This window comes from Protomyctophum parallelum (genome assembly GCF_964188405.1).
Source record: "Protomyctophum parallelum genome assembly, chromosome: 1".
Lineage (NCBI taxonomy): Eukaryota > Metazoa > Chordata > Actinopteri > Myctophiformes > Myctophidae > Protomyctophum > Protomyctophum parallelum.
Genome location: NC_139697.1, coordinates 56,626,599 through 56,645,412, shown reverse-complemented (window position 1 = coordinate 56,645,412; position 18,814 = coordinate 56,626,599). Strand labels below are relative to the sequence as shown.

General features: G+C 41.7%; 3 protein-coding genes across 3 annotated transcripts in view; 1 reads left to right on the top strand and 2 right to left on the bottom strand.

Annotated features, from left to right (window-relative positions):
• Window positions 1-18,814, top strand: part of LOC310876386 (ferroxidase HEPHL1-like) — a 260,954-nt gene that overhangs the window by 147,233 nt on the left and 94,907 nt on the right. The window lies entirely within an intron of this gene.
• On the bottom strand, window positions 7-10,523 carry slc25a1a (solute carrier family 25 member 1a; the record flags this gene model as incomplete). The annotated part of the gene is made up of 10 exons (XM_083763426.1): window positions 7-1,382; window positions 1,416-3,401; window positions 3,531-3,604; window positions 3,702-3,817; window positions 3,957-4,061; window positions 4,952-5,036; window positions 5,646-5,784; window positions 9,333-9,432; window positions 9,791-9,883; window positions 10,268-10,523. 9 exons carry the CDS (start codon window positions 10,521-10,523, stop codon window positions 3,287-3,289), a joined length of 1,083 nt encoding a protein of 360 aa, XP_083619552.1. The 3' UTR covers window positions 7-1,382; window positions 1,416-3,286.
• Window positions 12,854-16,374, bottom strand: tmigd1 (transmembrane and immunoglobulin domain containing 1; the record flags this gene model as incomplete). The annotated part of the gene is made up of 5 exons (XM_083791502.1): window positions 12,854-12,865; window positions 13,073-13,176; window positions 13,426-13,710; window positions 14,622-14,900; window positions 16,365-16,374. 5 exons carry the CDS (start codon window positions 16,372-16,374, stop codon window positions 12,854-12,856), a joined length of 690 nt encoding a protein of 229 aa, XP_083647628.1.

Here is an 18,814-nt window from a genome sequence, read left to right as displayed (position 1 = left end):
CCTTTGTTTTCAGTATGCTTCTACCAACTTTGTTATTCACATATTGTCATGTTGGTTGTGAAATTATATAGTGGTTTACTTGTCCACCACAGCACTATGCATCTCATACTTCTGGGTCCTGGTTCCATTATCTCAGGCTTATTCACATAACGTGTACCCTTTGTGTATATTTTTTATGGATGTGACCAGATTAACCCCCACCCCCCTTTTGCACAAGCCTGACATTTGGCAAACACTATACATGCCTGCAGCCTTGCTAAACAGGTGGTGGGTCTTGGATTTAACAGCACATTAAGAACAACAGACACAGATTTGGCTTGCTAATCACATGTTTATTAGGCCAATGAAAACGGATTATGGCTACATAAAAATTGGTTTGTCTTGCACATGTTTAAGTGTGGTTTTGTTTTAAACATGCCAGCAAATCTTACTTACTTTTCTATTGAAACATGGATGTACATGTGATTGTAGACTTTGGATAATGCCAGCAAAAACGCCCGCTTACGGCATGACCATGTAGACATGCCGTCAACCCATTTATAAAAGCAGCAACGCATACGTACATGTACATTCAAACAAGTATAAAAACAACTTTAATTTAACTTATACAGAAGAGACAACATTGAGGATAAATAAATGTTTACAACTTGAAGGATGGTAGATTTCAAATGATGGGCGTTTGGCTTATAAAAGTTAGGCAAAGCAAAGTTACTATGTTTACCCAGGGTAACTGGACTAAGCTCAAGAACTTGTTTACAGCCAGGCCCTGCTCATAGAACATTTCATGGTAGGGGTTCAATGCCTTGCTCAAGGGCACAGCAGTGGTAATTTTAACGTGCCGGTCTGGGGATACGAACTAGCGACCTTCCGATATCAAGACCGCTCCGAAATCCGTTCGGCCACCGCTGCTAAGTTAAGGAGTTAAGGACTCTTGTTCAAGGATGTGTGGTGTAGTAGGCTACAGAAATACAAATAGCCTTTCAGATAGTTGAGATGCTATTGAGCCTTATTTATACTCCATCGCAGAAAAATCAGTTTTTGGCAAGTGACACCATTGTGCGATGCGCAATTAAGAATTTGCCTATATAGTTATGGCATACAGTGTCATTGAGCTCGTAGATCTGCTATTATGTTTAAGATAGAAAATGCCTTTTTACAAATCTAACCCTGCATTGATCCCGCTGAAGAAGAGATAGTTGTCTTAATGTTTTCACTAGTTAGCCTCAACAGTAGTTTTGATTCACTTGAGAACAGCAGGTTAGCAAAAGCTACATATTTTTAGACATGCACAAATTTGCATCTGGAAGCTCTCAAATTGACTATGTGCCGGCTTTACAGACCTGCACAGTAATTAGGTATCCAAGTTGCCATATCAGTTATCCCTTCAAATACCGCAAGCATGAAAGGACATTAACAAACAAAGTCAGATAGTGTGGATCGTAAGCCACTTTGAATTCATTTGGCCACACAAACATTTGGAAATTCCAAGTATAAACCTCAACACAGCTTTACACCTTTCATAGTCTTGATAATGAGACTGGCTCAAAGAGTGTGACATTTTGTAGTGTTCTCAAATCAGTGTGGCAACACTGCTGCGGTCTATAAATTCTTATGACATGCTTATGAAGATTTTGGAATTTGCTTTAATATGCACATCAGCAAACTGAAGGACCAGGCTCCCTACAGCAATGATACGTATTTAGGTGGCAACATGTTACATGTATAAATAACAAAATGGAATTCCGTGTATGCCAGAGAGGTCTGCATGATTTTCATTAGAACCCAACACTAGAAATCAACTGGTAGGGTGTTGGGTTAAATTGAAAACGTGAATGCACTAAGACCTTGAGGTGCATTATTGAATACTACTATTAATGCTACATAGTGAGCTGCATATGGTTACATTCTGTCAGTCACAAAACACATGAATAGCATTTCTATAGTCCACCACAAAGACAAATCCAGAGCTTACGGTTTTTGCACAGTGACAGAAACAAGCAATAACACCAATATGCATTTATGTGCTGTACAGCTGGGTTTTGAAAGTCACAATTCCAGTCCTGCAATGTGCTTTTTTTTGGTTGAGTCTGCTCACATTTCCGTCACTAGTTTAGAAGAGTACCGGTAAGTGCTTGGTGAATCAAAAGACACATGTACGGCTTCATCAAAGTACAAATAAGTGTTCATCCCTTACAGCCATGTACAGTAACAATGGTCTTAGCTAGCTAAAGTTGTAACATACTGTATTCCCTTCTTGTGTTAACAGTTTCTAGTGATTTCCTGACACATTGGCTTGAATCTTGTAATGTTAAAGGATTACTTGTTATATAGACACTATGATATAACCTAATTACACAAGGATGCCACTGCCATCAAGTGAACACATTAACTCACATTTATGCTCTATAGATCAAGCATAAATTAAAAATATTGGATTAGCCACAATTCAGTCCTAATTTACCAATAGGAAACGAGTTATGGGCTAATGGGAAATGCTATTGTTCTTGGGTCTGTTTCTAGTCGTTTTACACATGGCCAGAAAATGAGCCAAAATGTGTCTGGGGAGTTGAGAGTAAAGATGAATTTATACTTATAAGTGACAATTTTCTAAACAGCTGTGGAATAAATTATACATTACCCAGGAGTCATGGACTGTGTCCGAAATGACACTACTCCCTGCAGTATATAGTGAGTTTGCCATTTTGTAATGCTGCCCAGATTTATAGTGATACTTATTTCCTATACTCCCTATATAGTGAGTTTGCCCTCCCCCCCTTGTAGCGAGTAGTGAATTATTTCAGACACAGTCAACAGTGAAAGGTAGGATTGTCTCACAAACAAATTATGCTAATTTGACTACTGACCTCTAATTATTTTGTAATGTGTCCCCGGTAAGGGTGGTGTCATGCAATTTATGGAGTATAATTAACTTCACCCTTTTGTTTCCTATTGTTTTTGTTTGGGTTGGTATGCAAAAGCGGGTTCTCAATGTTCTGACAGGGACACAGATCCTTTTAAAACAGCAACATAATGCTGCTTCAACATATTGGGTCATGACTTTGCTCGAGGCACAAATGCTGGTCCCAGTGCGAAAGCAGCTGGAGAAGCCACTGCTTTAATATGTCAGAAAGGAAAAAATAAGGTCAAGGTAAATAACAGGGTCAAGCTGAATAGATGTTTGAACCTTTCATAGCCATGTGGAAACCTACGTACTGGGACCGTAGTGGAACTGGTCAGAAACGTGTGAACTTGTGTTTTCTCTTCAACTTCTCCCTGCACTCCCTGGTTAGTTAGTCTTCCATACGTTGTTCAGTAGTTTGACAACCTCCTCATAGATTACAAAGACGATGGCCACATCCAAACACACCCGGCCCAGTCTGGGAACTGTACCTTTATAGAACCTACAATTATGACAAAACGAGGTGACATTTCTTTGCTTGTGTATTTGTTTATAGCCATTATTTTTGATGCAGTAACATACTGTACTAGATATGATAATAGTGTTAGTGTTTGGATGAGGGGTTACTTACGCCTGCGGTCCTTCATGCTTTAAAATCTGGAAGGCACAGTCCACTGTGTGTTTGTAGCGGTGGGCCTCCAACCCCTATGAAATACAGTTATAAATGATGGTGGCTTTGTATCCGAGTGTCTGTAGTGTGTGGTTGTGACTGAGTGACTGTTGTGACTGTGTAAAGTCTCACCTGCATTCTGGTCTTTACTACATCTAAAGGAGTATTTGCAAAAACACTGGCAGCTCCTGCCGTTGCTCCGAACATCGCTGTGACAATTGGGTGCAACTCTTTCCTAGGGTCGTCACCTTGAAGACCAAATCATCAGGTTGAACATTTAGATCAAAGCAAAATGAAGATACACATACAGACAAGAAATTCCACAGACAACATACTCTTCTTGGAGTTATACATTATGCCAACAGTACAACCTGTTGGCTCTCTCACCTTTGTACCAATTACGGAGAGTGTTCATCACATAAAACCGGATGGCCTGATTTGTTCCTTGTTTTAGCACAGTTGCAGTAAGACCCTGGTAAGTCCCACGCACGCCTAAAAATAAAATGAGACACGCAGTATAACAATGGGCAGATGCAAGAGTGTAGGACAGGTACATGCAAGTACAAATATAGACCAGTTTGTGAAGAAACGAGAAGAAACAATTATAGGATTTTGCTGCCAACTTTGGCCACTTGCTATAATTAAAGATTAAATTCCTACATGAGCAATATTATAAGCATCTAACAGATAAAGAAAGACAGGAGTCCAAGTACCCCGGCAGTAGATATATATTCTTGTGTCCCATTCTAATCCTAGTATGTTCCACAAAAATGGAGAATTATGGATGTTTTCAGGATGTAACTGATAACGCCACTGTTCGTGAACATCCGGTTTGCCCTGAGAAATGATCACACAAACCGCCGTTATAGATAGCCAACTAGCCTACAAAAAAAATGTACAGTCGCATTTAAATTTGCATTGAGCCTATTCCATTTCCTTCCTAATGATGTCAACACGTGACAGGATGTTGACATGGGTTTTCATTTCTCCTGGCAACAATAAACTGCTGATACGATACGGTCTATATAATGAAATGAGAGCCGGGCCACATCACACTGAGCCAGTGTCTCCAGCTTTAGATGGCCCCTTAATCCATTCTGAACGGGCACCCATTTTGGTGTCAGCATCATGTTATGCTTTAGCTATTTAAAAATAGCAGATCTACAAGCTCATATCGCGCCACCGAGTGGCGCGATACGAGCTTGTAGGTCTGCTATTTTTGAAAAATCGAAGAGCGACTGACATTTTTAGAATCTGATCTCAGGTCAGAATGGGTTCATCAGACCAGTGTGTGTCCAGTGGAAACCTCGTATGAATCTGATCTCAGGTCAGAATGGGTTAAGATGCAGCATCTTGTTGTAGAGGGGGTCCTATAATCTCACCTTGTTCTCTGATGATCTCACTGACTCCATGGAAGAAACCTCTATAACGCGGCCGAAGAGAACGCTGATCGTGGATCAACTTCACCTAATGGCATGAGAATAAAGTCAAAGCAGAGGAGTTTGTTATAGACAGCACAAGTTTTACATTTAGGGCTGGAGCAACTAACAATTATTTTCACAATCACTTAAATCGGTTGGTAATTATGACATTAATCTATGCTGTGAATTAAAGTACAAGATTATACTCATCATACTGAATTGTCTTTGAATTAATGTGAAAATTTTATAATATGGAACAAACAAAGACAAGCATTCACATTTTGGCAAATTTGTAAAAGGCACACATTAGAAATGAAGAATGATACATCACTAAACCATCAATACATTTTTTTTTTCGATTGTTCAACCGATTATTCGATTCATAATTTCACCTGTAGTCACATTCAACCACAGCAGGGGTGAATAAGACTAGGTGCTAGAAGATCTCTCACGTTCAGTCGTATTCAGTGTGGTTGAATGTGAACTTAAACCACCCAGTACATTGGTCCCTCAGGGACAGCGTTCCTTAAGGGGGTTCCAAAAGGACTGTTACAGCACAGTAACCAACTACACATGATATGTTACATTTGTACTCTTGAGTGAAGAAGCACTGACCTACAGTAGAACTACATCTCCCATGTTCACCTAAACCAACCTTTAGTGTCTCCATTGGACAGACTACGACGATGGCCTCAGCTATGCCTGCTCCTAAACCACACAGGAGACTCCGCGTGTTGTCTAGGCGACCGTTGGCATCCCGCATAGGGTTGCTGAGGATCTCAAACGTCCCAAATCTGAGAGGAAGAGCAGGTGTATGTGTGTGTGACGCGTGTGTGTGTGTGTGTGTGTGTGTGTGTGTGTGTGTGTGTGTGTGTGTGTGTGTGTGTGTGTGTGTAAAACAGCAAGAAAGAGGACACAAGATATAGTAGATGCTGATATACACATTATACAGTCATAACTACCGGTAATTAAAAGCAGGTCTATAGAATAGATTTAAAAAATCAATTACTGTTTAGTACATTGTTTAACTTTGTGTGTGCAGCACAAAAATAATTGAACGATCTGAGCGGATGATTTACAACGTTGACTGCATCCGTCCATCTTCATCTGTTAATCCAGAATTGGGTCGTGGAGTGTTTGACTACAGTAACACCCAAATCTGTTAATGAAATTATCTACACCAACAGTCAGTGACCACACTTTTTTTACTTTGATTGCTACTTTCAAAATGACCAACTGAACAAGATCTACCCACCGAAAAGATATTATCCCATTGCTGAAATAATAGTTAAAAAAAATGTACCCGATGGGGCTTTGGAAATAGGGTGTGGGGCTCTGTAGTTACATATTAGATAAACACACTTGGAATGGGAAATAAATGGGGAATTTTATTAATTTATTTTTTAAGCATTGTATTGTGGGTTTGAACTGACATACCCTTTTTATGTCAATCAATCAAGTCACTTTCATTCAAGTGGCAGATGCCTAAAATAGTTTTTATATTATTTTTATTGAAATGATGTATATTTTAGGGCCATGTCATGTGGTCTACCTGCACACCCTTTGTGATTGTGATCTACCTTTTGGGCACCCCTGATCTACACAGTATAGAAGACTATAGAGTGTCGCAGTCGCAGTCCTGCCCACTTTCATGACGATGAGCGCCCCGGAAAACTATTCCCAATTATTTTATCCCATAGACATAAAGTATTTATTTAAAGGCCTGTAACCCTCGGTCAAAGCCAACTCGGATCGTGACAACTCATGACAACAAATTTGTTGGGCCAAACAAATAATTAGAAGAAAGAACAACAACAAAAAAGTTTTGTACCCGGTCCTTTTTTTCTTCTAATTATTTGTTCGGGCCAAAAAATGTGTTTGTTGTCATGAGTTGTCACGATCTGAGTTGGCTTTGACCGAGGGTTACAGGTCTTTAAATAAATACTTTATGAAACTTTGTTATGAAACAAAATAATAATAATTGGAAATTGTCTTCCGGGCCACTCGTCGGGGGTGGGGCGGGACTGCGACGCTCTATTATACAGTATCTATCTATCTTTACAATGAGCCTGTGTTAGGGAATTAGACACCATCTGTGCAAGGCCAGCCTCTCAACCCACAAGTTCAGCTTGGAATGAGATGCAATAATATATAAACTCATGCCACGCTGTATGGTATAATAAAACATTACAGACTATGTCTGCAGTGTGTATCTACAGTAAATAGTCTGCATATCTGTAGTGACTTTTATCCAAAGTTCTTACAATGTGCATAGACGGTGGAGGCAACCATACAAAAACCTTGGTGTTTGTAAAGATGATTTCAAAATGGCAATGGTAACAACCGAGGAGGTACTTAAAAAACTGAGTGCCCTCCAACCCCACAAGGCCACTGGCCATGACAATATCCCCTCCAAATTTCTCAGAGACTCAGCCTTTTCCATAGCTCCAGTCATCACCCACATAGTTAACCTCTCCATCAAACAGGGACAGGTCCCCCAAGATTTTAAACTGGCCAAAGTAACCCCCTTGTACAAAAAAGGGAGTAAATTAGAACCCGGCAACTACCGACCTATTTCTATTCTAAGCTCCATCTCGAAAGTGATGGAAAAAATAGTCTATGAACAGGTTGAAAAGTATCTTGCCACTAATAAATTGCTGTACGAGTTCCAATCTGGTTTCAGAACATCCCACTCCACTGACACATGCCTCCTCTATTTGAGCGACCACATCAAACACGAGGTGGACGCTGGAAAATACTGCGGCATGGTCATGCTGGACCTCCAAAAGGCTTTTGACACCGTGAACCACTCCATACTGGTTAACAAGCTTAAAGCTATTGGTTTTGATAGCACATCAGTGAGCTGGATGCAATCCTACCTGGAGGGGAGAGAACAGATGGTGGAGGTGAACGGAACACTGTCCCCTCCCCTCCCAGTGAGCTGTGGCGTCCCACAAGGAAGCATACTAGGGCCTTTACTGTTCCTAATATATGTTAATGACATGACTTCAGCTTGTGACTGCAACTTGTTCCTGTTCGCAGATGACTCAGCACTGCTGGTCTCGGACAGGAACAAACTGCAGGTTGAAAAGACCCTCAGCTCTGAACTCGGTAGAATCTGCACCTGGCTCGCTGATAACAAACTATCCTTACACCTGGGAAAAACTGAATCCATCCTCTTCGGATCAAATAGTAATCTCAGCAAGGCAGATGGCTTCTTGGTTAGAGTGGGTGACAATATTATCACACGAAAAGATCAAATTACCTACCTAGGTTCCATCCTGGAGGCCAATCTTTCCGGTGATAAGATGGCCACCAACGTAATCAAAAAAGTCAATCAAAGAACAAGATTCCTTTACAGGATCTCCTCACTGGTCAGCAAAAACACCTTGAAGACCTTAACAGGAGCCCTCGTACAAGGTTTCTTTGACTATGCATCCACCTCTTGGTACCACAGCACCTCAAAGGCCCTTAAAACAAGGCTCCAGACCTCCCAAAACAAACTGGTCAGGCTCCTACTTGGCCTCACCCCCCGAACCCACCTCACCCCTGCCCACTTTGACAGGCTGGGATGGCTTAGGGTCGTCGACAGAGTACAGCATCTTGCAATGGGTCTGGTCCACAAGATTCGATACACCACCAAGATACCCATGTACCTGTCTAAATACTTCCTTAATGTAAACGAAGTCCACACCCACAACACCAGAGGGAGTGCAACAAACCATGTACAACCCAGATTCGGCACAAACAAGGGACTAAATTCTTTTCGCTCCTATGCCACCAAAATGTGGAACGCCCTACCAACAGTCATTAAGACATGTGAATCCCTTGACTCCTTCAAAACCGCTCTCAAAGGGCACCTACGGATGGCTGCAATTCGAAACTGGCCTCTGTAAAATCTGAATCCCCCCCACCCCACTTTCCCTCACTGTATATTGTATCTTTTCCCTTTTTTGCTTCCCATATGATGAATTTAGCTACATAGAAATGTCTATTTGTATGTCTCTAAATGTTTGTATGTCTTTAAATGTTTTGATGAATTGAACAATGTGGACCCTGTTGTAAACAAGTGTAATGCTTAATTGGGTCGTCCACTCACAGTTGACAGTCTTTGTATTGAGTTTGTGCTTAAAATGTACTGTAAATTCTACAAACTGTTAATAAATATTTCAATCAATTTCAAAAACCAACCTGCTCTTAGCTGGCCGTTACCGTAGGGGTACAGAGACTTGCTCAAGTGCAAGCCAGGAGGAGCTGGGGATCGAACCAGGAACCTTCCAGTTCCAAAATGGTCTGAGCTCCTGAGCCACACACATCAGTATTACAGTAGGATATATCTTACCTCACTGCAGACTTAGGGATAGATCCATAGAGCATAGAGCTAAGCCCTCGATACAGCCCTCTCAGGCCATGGTCCTGCACTGTCAGCTTCACACAGTCACCTGCAGAGATGCATACACAAATACACACAGCATACCCATCTCTGTAAAAAACCAAACAAACGTCTATGGTATTTCTTCTTTAAAACTTGGAAATGTGAGTTGTCATTGTGATAATGATAAATAGGAACTTAAAGTGTACTACATTAGTTTCATTGATCCAATCCAAACACAATCGATTGATTTGATCATTACAATAAAGTATAAACATGCTCAGAAAATTCATGCGGCCCACCCATTTGACCACTTAACACGGCAGCCATTTGGTTGCCTTCATTTCCAGGTGGGAAACACTGTCTTAAAGCACTGATCACAAGTCAACGAAACACACAGTCACAGCAGCACAACCAAAGTGGCCTACCTATTCCTCTGTATCGTGTATCGAGTTGCAGCTGGGTCTTCACATACTCTGTAGGAAAGGTGATGCAAATCTCTATGCCTCCTGCGATGCCTCCTGGAAGACAAGAAAAAGGGGTTAACCACTGCCTGGCTGCAGTATCTGCAGACTATTCAAACGAGCTTGCTCTTGAATTTTCCATTGAGCAATCGCGATCTGATCACTTCATCGGTTTTCCTTCATCACTTATCTATGCACACAGTGGCTAGACTTCAGTGTAAGCCAGTCAGTGACTGAATGAACGGTAGACATCTATTCTAGGTTTTTGCATGACACCACACACACACACACACACACACACACACACACACACACACACACACACATCAGATCAGATGACTATTCTAGTTGCTAAAGGCTGAGCAGCAGCAGGACATGTCTAGTCTAACTGGATTGAAATCCTATATTCATGTACGGTAATTGTGTCACCAATAACCTCACCTGCAAGAATAGCCTTGCCAGGGTGTGTTGTTTTCCTCCCTCCGATTGCAGCAGCTGCCAGTGTCCTCCTGGCCCCATATGCCTGGTAGTTATTCGCTGGGAGGGCGCCCAGCCCCGGACCCAAACATTGGGGTGGGGGCTGCGGGGTAGTAGCTGTGCCTGTGGTGGTGGTGGTGGTGGTCAAGCATCCGCGCCTGCTAGCACAGCTCTCACACGGCCCTTCTCGCACCGAAAACGGCTCCAATAACGAAGACATTCTCTGTCAGCGCTCTCTAGAATGACGGCAGGTTGCAGGGATAAACAGTCACAGCTCGCCGTGCCACTCAGCCTGAACTCGGACAATGTCAGACAATCCAGCGGCAACCCGGCAACATAACACAGAGAGGCTGGCAGCGGGAGAATCATGAATATTAAAATTGCGGTCAGACGATGCGTCCTGCCATTGGTTCACCCTAATGCTAAACACCCAGTCACGTGAGTGTCCCCTGCGTCCAATGGCGGCGACGATGCTGTTATTGATCCGAGCCCTCATTTGTTGTGACTGTGTCTGTGAGTGACCACGCGATAAATCATCTGAAATCAGGTAGTTATAACAAGACTCATTGATTTATACGGTTAATCAATTTGTTATGTAACATAAAGGTCATATTTGTAACACGACCGAAGCTGGCATTCCGAATCGGAACCATTGGTTCATAATTTCATTTATGTCTGGCTGTTGTAAACAAAACAACTTGGCACCCACCTCTGTTGCCTCTGTCAATCACTGTCCCTTAAATAGACTTTCATGCCACATTGGCAGACACTACACAGGCTGCAGGCAGGCACTGTACACACACACACACACACACACACACACACACACACACACACACACACACACACACACACACACACACACACACTATGCCCCTCCTCTCCTCGCCCTGCACAATGGAAGTGGGTCAGTGTTTCATTCCCCTCAGGAGGAGAAACAGTTCAGTCAGAGCAGGGGTCTGCAACCCAAGATGTTGAAAGAGCCATTTTCGACCAAAAATAAATTCAAAATCTATCTGGAGCCGCAAAGAAAATTACGCATTATAATGCAGCTTGCCAAGCTTTATTGAGTCCCGGGTTGCAACGAAACTAGCAGAATTTAGCATGCTTTCCCCTGAAATGTCTTTCAACGTTACTTTTATTGTTGTTTGATAGCTTCTCACTGCAGATTAAACATACAGGCAGTCAATCTGCATTGGCTGTGAAGGCAAAAGCCTCTGTCCACGAACTGTTAAATCCTCTGTTTTTCGTCGGCTATCTTTATTTCTCTCCCTGTAGAAGCCATAGCGTAGCAGGCAGCAGCCTCACACAACCACCGGTTTGTTTATAATAGACACCTGGCTGGCACGGCACTGAGTGTGTCGCATGCTATGACGCAAATTTTAGTTTATTAAGTTTTCCAATTTTGTAAAAATGTGTTGAATAAATATTAAGAATGCTTGTCACGTTTGGCCTCCTACAGAAACCATACATGAAAAATTATGTATTGCTACTTTTAATGCTACAGGGAGCCACTAGGGGCGTGCTCTAGAGCCGCCTGTTGCAGACCCCTGAGCATAGACTGCCCCTGAGTCAGAGAGTGAGTAAGTCTATGCTGATATATCTAGTATTCCTACTTCTTCCTTTGTTGATATTCATGAATTAATATCAAATTCTGTGAACAAGCAGCATCTCCAGTTCTCCACAAAATTACAAATGAAATGATTGAGACTAATTACTTATAGTATACTTTATACGTTTTGGTTTTACCTCCAGTGAAGTGATATGCAGAGCACAATACACCGCAGTTTTTCATCACTACCACTGGTTCACATCAATAAACTGAGTAGCAATGTTTTATGAGAAACTGTTAAGCGTTCTTTTATTGTTTTGGACAGTATGACCTAGCTTAGACCTTGAACCATGTCTTGTAGAGGCGTGTGTTTTAGCATAAATGTGTCCCTTTGTCTCAGTGACAGTAAATGTGTAACAAGATTTTTAATGGGCCCTAACAAAATGTTCTTGAGTCAGAGGTTAATCTTCAATAAGGATGGGGAAACTGAAAACTCACTGTGTACAAAGAGGCTCTACGCACGCCAAAGTCCTTGTGGCAGTGCCGGCACACGGGAGAAAACTGTAAGCCTTCAGAAAACTGTAAGCCTTCAGATGAAGGCTTAACCGCCGAAACGTTGGATATTCCTGTCTTACCTGCTGTCCTAATAAATATTGGTACTCTAGCTATTGGTGTGTGCGGCCACCTTCTTGTTTATTCAAGATCTCCTCTACGAAACTGAAAACTCACACCAGAATTCTCTGAGATTTTCATTGTCGCTGCAAAATTATTTAGGAATTCAATCAATTACAACGTATTTAGATACTTTGGGATTCTGACAGATTTATATTGTACCATTCACATGTCTAAAATAACAGACCAGACTGCATAAGAAACCTTAGAGCGTGTAGTTATCTTTAATACGCTTCAAACTATAAATAAATTAATACAATTGTGTATAAAAGGTTTCCTTAAGTCTCTTGTACAGTGGAAGTCCTTCCACAACTTCTCTCACTTGATCACTTGCAACACTGGCAACAAAGAAGGACAATTACATACGTGTTAGTGTATCAGGGTAACCTAAACCTATATTAAATTACATTGTGTGTGTGTGTGTGTGTGTGTGTGTGTGTGTGTGTGACTGTGTGTGTGTGACTGTGTGTGTGTGACTGTGTGTGTGTGTGTGTGTGTGTGTGTGTGTGTGCGTGCGTTGCTGCGTGCATGCGTGTGTGTGTTACCTTCACAATTCGCTTCCATCGTGAGACAACTGCAAGAAGAGCGGTAAGGCATACCACTACCCCCCCTGCAATTATCGGCATCAAAGGGAATTTGAGAGTCTTGTCTGTAGATGGAGAACATGTCGATTAATGAGGAGGACAGCAGAAACCCACTTATCTGTAAGTATAACCAGTGAACCATAAAGGCCTGCGACAACAGGTGAATGCAAAGAAAAATACTTAATTGAAGAGAGTTAAAGGCACACTGAGGAAATTGACTGCCAGACACCTGATAGATCGTCTGTCACAGGAGGGGACACAGGAGGGGAAAACAAAGGTTCACCATGGGTCTGCTTGTAGGCCTATACACTGACCAGTGACTTCAACGTGGAAGAGCCTGCTGCGTTTCCCATAGATGGTAGATACTGTTACACACTCATATGCTCCCTGATGCATTTCCCTCTTCAAACTGCGGACCCTCAGCTGGGTCGTGCTGCCGTCACTGGTCACTATGAAGCCGCGGATCGATAGGTCCAGGGGATCTCCATCTTGTTGCCATGACACTGACACTGGTGGATTGGCACGGGTGTCACACTTCAGTAAAAGCTCTGCTTCTTCCTCAACTGTCACATTCTCCATTCCAGAGAGCATTGGAGCATCTTGGGGAAACAGGCAGGAAGATAAATGCTAAGGCTATTTGGCTCTGCTGCGTGCGTGCGTGCGCGCGTGCGTGCGTGCGTGCGTGCGTGTGTGTTGGGAAGGGGTCAATTATTGGTAATTTTGTAGGCCTATTTGTACCACTCAGTGTGTTGTCCTCTTGCAGGAGTTTCACTTGTACTTGAGTATTACTCTACCAGGAGTATCTATAGTATAGATACTCCTGGTAGAGTACTACTCAAGTGAAATAGATTACGTTAACCCAAGTAGCCTACTGGGTTTGTGCTTTGAAAAAGATCAACATGTAAAATTATAATGGAACTAAATGCACCCAAGGGCGCCCCATGGGAGGTAATAAACTTACCCGGTACTCAAACAATACATTTGACAGTTTGTTCCCAAACATTATTATAAGTGTATGTAAATGTTAAGTAGGACTAGCATAAGAAACACGGTTTGAAGACATATACATCAGTTGTTCTGCTTTGACCTCCTACATCTGACTCCTGTGTGTCCTCATCGGTGAGTAGACTCTTCAATGACTTAGAACTGTATTTATAAAAGCCAACATGTTTTGTTGATCAGTCATGAGTGTATTGGATTGTTCCTTAAAGGTATATTCAGTGATTTCACTCAAAAAACCTTAGGTTTCGTTTTTGGCTGTGGGACCCAGCCTTTCGTCCAATCAGGATAGAGAGTCAAAAACGAAACCTAAGGTTTTTTGACCCCCAGGGGTTAACTGGGGACAGGGAGGAACTCCTTATATGGACAGCACACTCTATAGTAGGGAGGATTATCACAACAAAACAAAAAAATAAGTGATATTTGAATTAAGTGAAATCACTGAATATACCTTTAATCTGCTTGCTCGTATTCTGAAAATCAAAGCAACACACACTTGAAAGTGACTCACAGGTGACAGTCAGGGTGATGGAGGCATTGACACTGGCGTCTCCTCTTAGCTGGCAGGAGAACGTTGCATCATTGTCTTCGCGGATGACAGGAGAGACACACAGGCTGCTGCGACCCTTCCTGTTGCCATCTAGGAGTTGAACCAAAGCTCCGTTCCTCCGCCACTCCACCTCGTTCTCACTCTCAGGGAGAGTCACGCAATTCAGAGATACCGTCTCATCCAGTTGTGCCCGGATAGACCCCTCAGCACCAACCTCTGGCTGAGACTCGATCTTCACACCTTAAAAAGAGGTAAAATACAGAGAGAACGAGTGAGTTTCTTTGTGCATTGTTCCGTCGTGGGGGGGGGGGGGGGGGGGGGGGGGGGGGGTGCTTGTACCACTAAAAGTACAGGTAAAGGGTTTTCTTCTGTGTGGCTAGTCTTAAATATGTACAAGTTTTGCTACAAACGGTATAGAACTGCAGGCTCTCTTAGCTTTTTTACAAGCTTTTGCTACACACTGTACCATCAAAGGGTTTCTCAGCTCTTTCCACAAATGGTACGTGAGATAAGATATAAGGGGTGTGAGCATATAGCAGCCGTTTTGTACTGTGCATGCCATTATACTTAAAGACATTATATTCAATTCAAGGTGCTAGGACACGGATTAAGGTGCAAGGAGTCAAGTGCGGTGGTTCAAGGAAGAGCAAGTGTGTGTGTGTGTGTGTGTGTGTGTGTGTGTGTGTGTGTGTGTGTGTGTGTGTGTGTGTGTGTGTGTGTGTGTGTGTGCGAAAGAGAGAGAGAGCACATCTGGCTGTAAAAACCAACTTCACTAGCTTCTCCATATAACTGTCCTTTGATAATCTACCATATAGTGTTTGTTGTTATATGTCTTGTTGTTAAATGTTACATGTATGCTTTGGCAATGTGAAACACATTTTATCATGCTAATGAAGCTTTTTATACAAATTTGAGAGGGAGCGACAGAGAGAGAGAGGGGGGGGGGGGCAGGAGAAGATAGACAGAGATGAGAGGGAAAGGAAGAGAAAGATGCAGTGGGAAATGTATTAAACCATCGATGTACACACATGTATGAATAAGAGGAATGTTAATAGCAGAAGGGAGATTCACCTAATGCCTGAGATGCACAGTAAAGCAGCAAATGGAGGGAAACAGCTTTCAAAATCAGCTCCATTTTAGTGGTCCCTCAGTCAACCTGGAAAGAAAGAAAAGATCATGGATGATGACGTTCTTCTATTACCATGTTTTCCTTGTTCTTTGGCTCTGGTTTCATTCGAAATTCAGCCTCCCACAGGTTATGACCCATAAAACTGTATAGCCACAGTTGTGACTTGAACCGTGACAACAGTGGGGCAGCCTATATAGTGCTATAGCATTCTGAAGTGCATAGCAGCATGTATTGTCTACTGTTACACTTTGTTGGTAATCTGTGGTCGTGCTGGCTTTTTTATGCGTATGCTCGGAGGTATATACTGTATACCGATGTTGATGATAATTAAGATATGTTTCAATGTCGGTTATAACTGGCTGTCGATGGTGACGTAATTAGGATATGTTTCAGTGTCGAGTGAATTAAAGGTAATGTCTGTATGTATACATGTATGTAAACCTATCTTTATTACGTCACTCAAAATCAGCACCTCCGAGCATACACATAAAAAAGCCAGCCGACCACAGTATAGTACTTTTCAACTTACAACTTACATATTATACATTACATACATACGTTACCTGTTAGCTAACCATGAAACATATCGTAATTATGTCACCATTGACAGCCAGTTATATTTAATTTAAAAGTTTTACAGAGAGGCTGAGATTTGAAAGTCCGTAGCAGCAAGCAGAGGAACGCAAGTATTGTGTTCGTGTTGGGATGTATGCACGTGAGCTTGGGAGGTATATACACTGGACGTTGATACTAACCAAGCATACGTACATAAAAAAGCCAGTCGACCACAGTATAGAAATTCTAACTTATGTACATGTATACATACATACGTTGCCTGTTACCCAACCAATATTGAAACATCGTAATTGCGTCACCATTGACAGCCAGTTATAACCAGACTTTAATATTTAAGTTTAATGTTTGAGAGATATGAAAGTTCGTAGCGGTCGACAGTACTTGCGTGCTCTGCTTGCGCACTAGTAGGCCATTTATGGCCTACTAGTGTGCAACGCGCAAGTAGGCACTCGACAGAGTGCAGTTCTAGTTTGATTTTGGGACTACCGGTATTTCAGTCTCTCTAACTGTTAGAGAGACTGAAATACCGGTAGTCCCAAAAGTTAGAGTCTAACAAAGCCAAACCATCAGTGTGCTTCCAAATGAACGGTGGTCTTTTCTCCTGCTTCTCTTGAATGTATACAAACTGCAATTCTTCAACCGACCTATGCTTCAGGCAGCAACAAGATTTTGTGCAAATATGTATTTAATACAAAAGTAGGCCGTCAACAAATAGCCTACAGTGTCTATAACGTTTTGTGGGTTAAAATACACTTTGAGCAAAATACATTTAAAATAAAAACACCGGTATTACCTGTATTCCAATTCCAGAGTATGAGAAAGGATGTCTTTTACACTAGGCGTTGGTTCGTTTAAGATGCTAAATGTAAACAGCAAAATGTAAAATGAAAATCCCAAAAGATTCACACAGGAGAAATACTTTTCTCTGAAACAGCTTTCTCACCTTTTTATTACCCCAGGTTGTCTCTCTCTCTGTGTCAGCGGGAGGTTGTAGGCTAGATTGAGGCTCAGGTGATATCTGCAGATCCTTTTATATGCTACAACAATGCAAAGGAGGGGACAATTACTGCAGTTCATCCACGTCCCACTGCCCTACTCCTTCCTATTCTACAAATTATTCACCTCATCGATTCCTGTCAGCATTCCTTCTGTCCGCCCCGCCCCTCCTCGAGTAATTTTATTGGCACCTACTTGAGTAGTATTGAAACATCAGAAAAAAATGAATTTCTTTATTGGTAGGAGAAGCACTAAAAGTACATGGGTGTGGACGCACAGTCACACACCCAGGGCCTCACAGGCCCTCAAAGACATAATTGTTTATAGATTTGATTTTATTGTTTCATAAAACTGGGTGTAATAAATAGAGGGTATGCATGTGCATAAAGTGAGTTTAATGTAGTTTAACGTTATTTAATGCAATCATATAGGACTTTTCTATTTGGATGTATGGGCTGTCAAGGCCAGAAAGTAGTTTTTTGACACTCGGTAGACGTTCCTGCATAACGTCCGGCGTTCCGGGTATGATGATGTCCCATACATTCAGTGTTTTTCATGACAACTGAGCTGGATTCTCTATCATTAAGCAATTTCCTCAGTTGCACTGAATACATTCGGCAAACCCTGTTGAAGCGACAAAGGTTGTCGGCATGAACTATCATAACAGGACAGCTTAGACATCTGCATGCAATGTCTCACCACACACAATTACACATTTATAGCTGCTTTGTTTTACAGACATATTTTCAAAGTTGACCGTCACATCATATTTGAAGGTATACGTTTTGTGTCCAATGCCTGATTTGTTTTATCTCACAATGGTGCCACTTAATTGAGTAAACTGTTGTTTAAAGATGTTAATACCGGTACTGTTAAAAAAAAAGTTTTTTAGATACAATCATGAAATTTACCACATGAACATTGGAGCTATATTTAGCAGGAATTGTCAGTAGCTGTTTAGTGTTTACATTTGAAACATTTTTGATGGCCTGTGAAATCTGTCTGGATTGGATTGTTTGACAGGTTGTATAGGTCTATCTCCAGTGTGTGTGTGGTTAGGAAGAGAAAATATTTATCTGCAGAGATAGCTATGGACATGGCTACATTGAAACATACATAGGTGCTTTCTGCCACCTTTTTTTGATTGGTTATGATTTATGATTATAAGTTCATGGCGATGTAATGCGATGTAATGTGTAGTTTCTAGTTTTGTATATGGGGTGGTGTGGCGGAATCAGTTAAAATGTTTTCGGGGAAAATCTGCTGATACATGTAAAAGATAGATTAACTTCAACTGTATGATATTTAAAAATAATAATGCAGCTGAAACACATTATGGGATGCATAGCTAGTTACAATCAGTGGCAGAATATCAATACACATGGTTATTTTCTCTCAAAGGGAAAGTTTAGAAAAGAAAAAGGAAACCAGATCAAAACATTGTATAAATCAC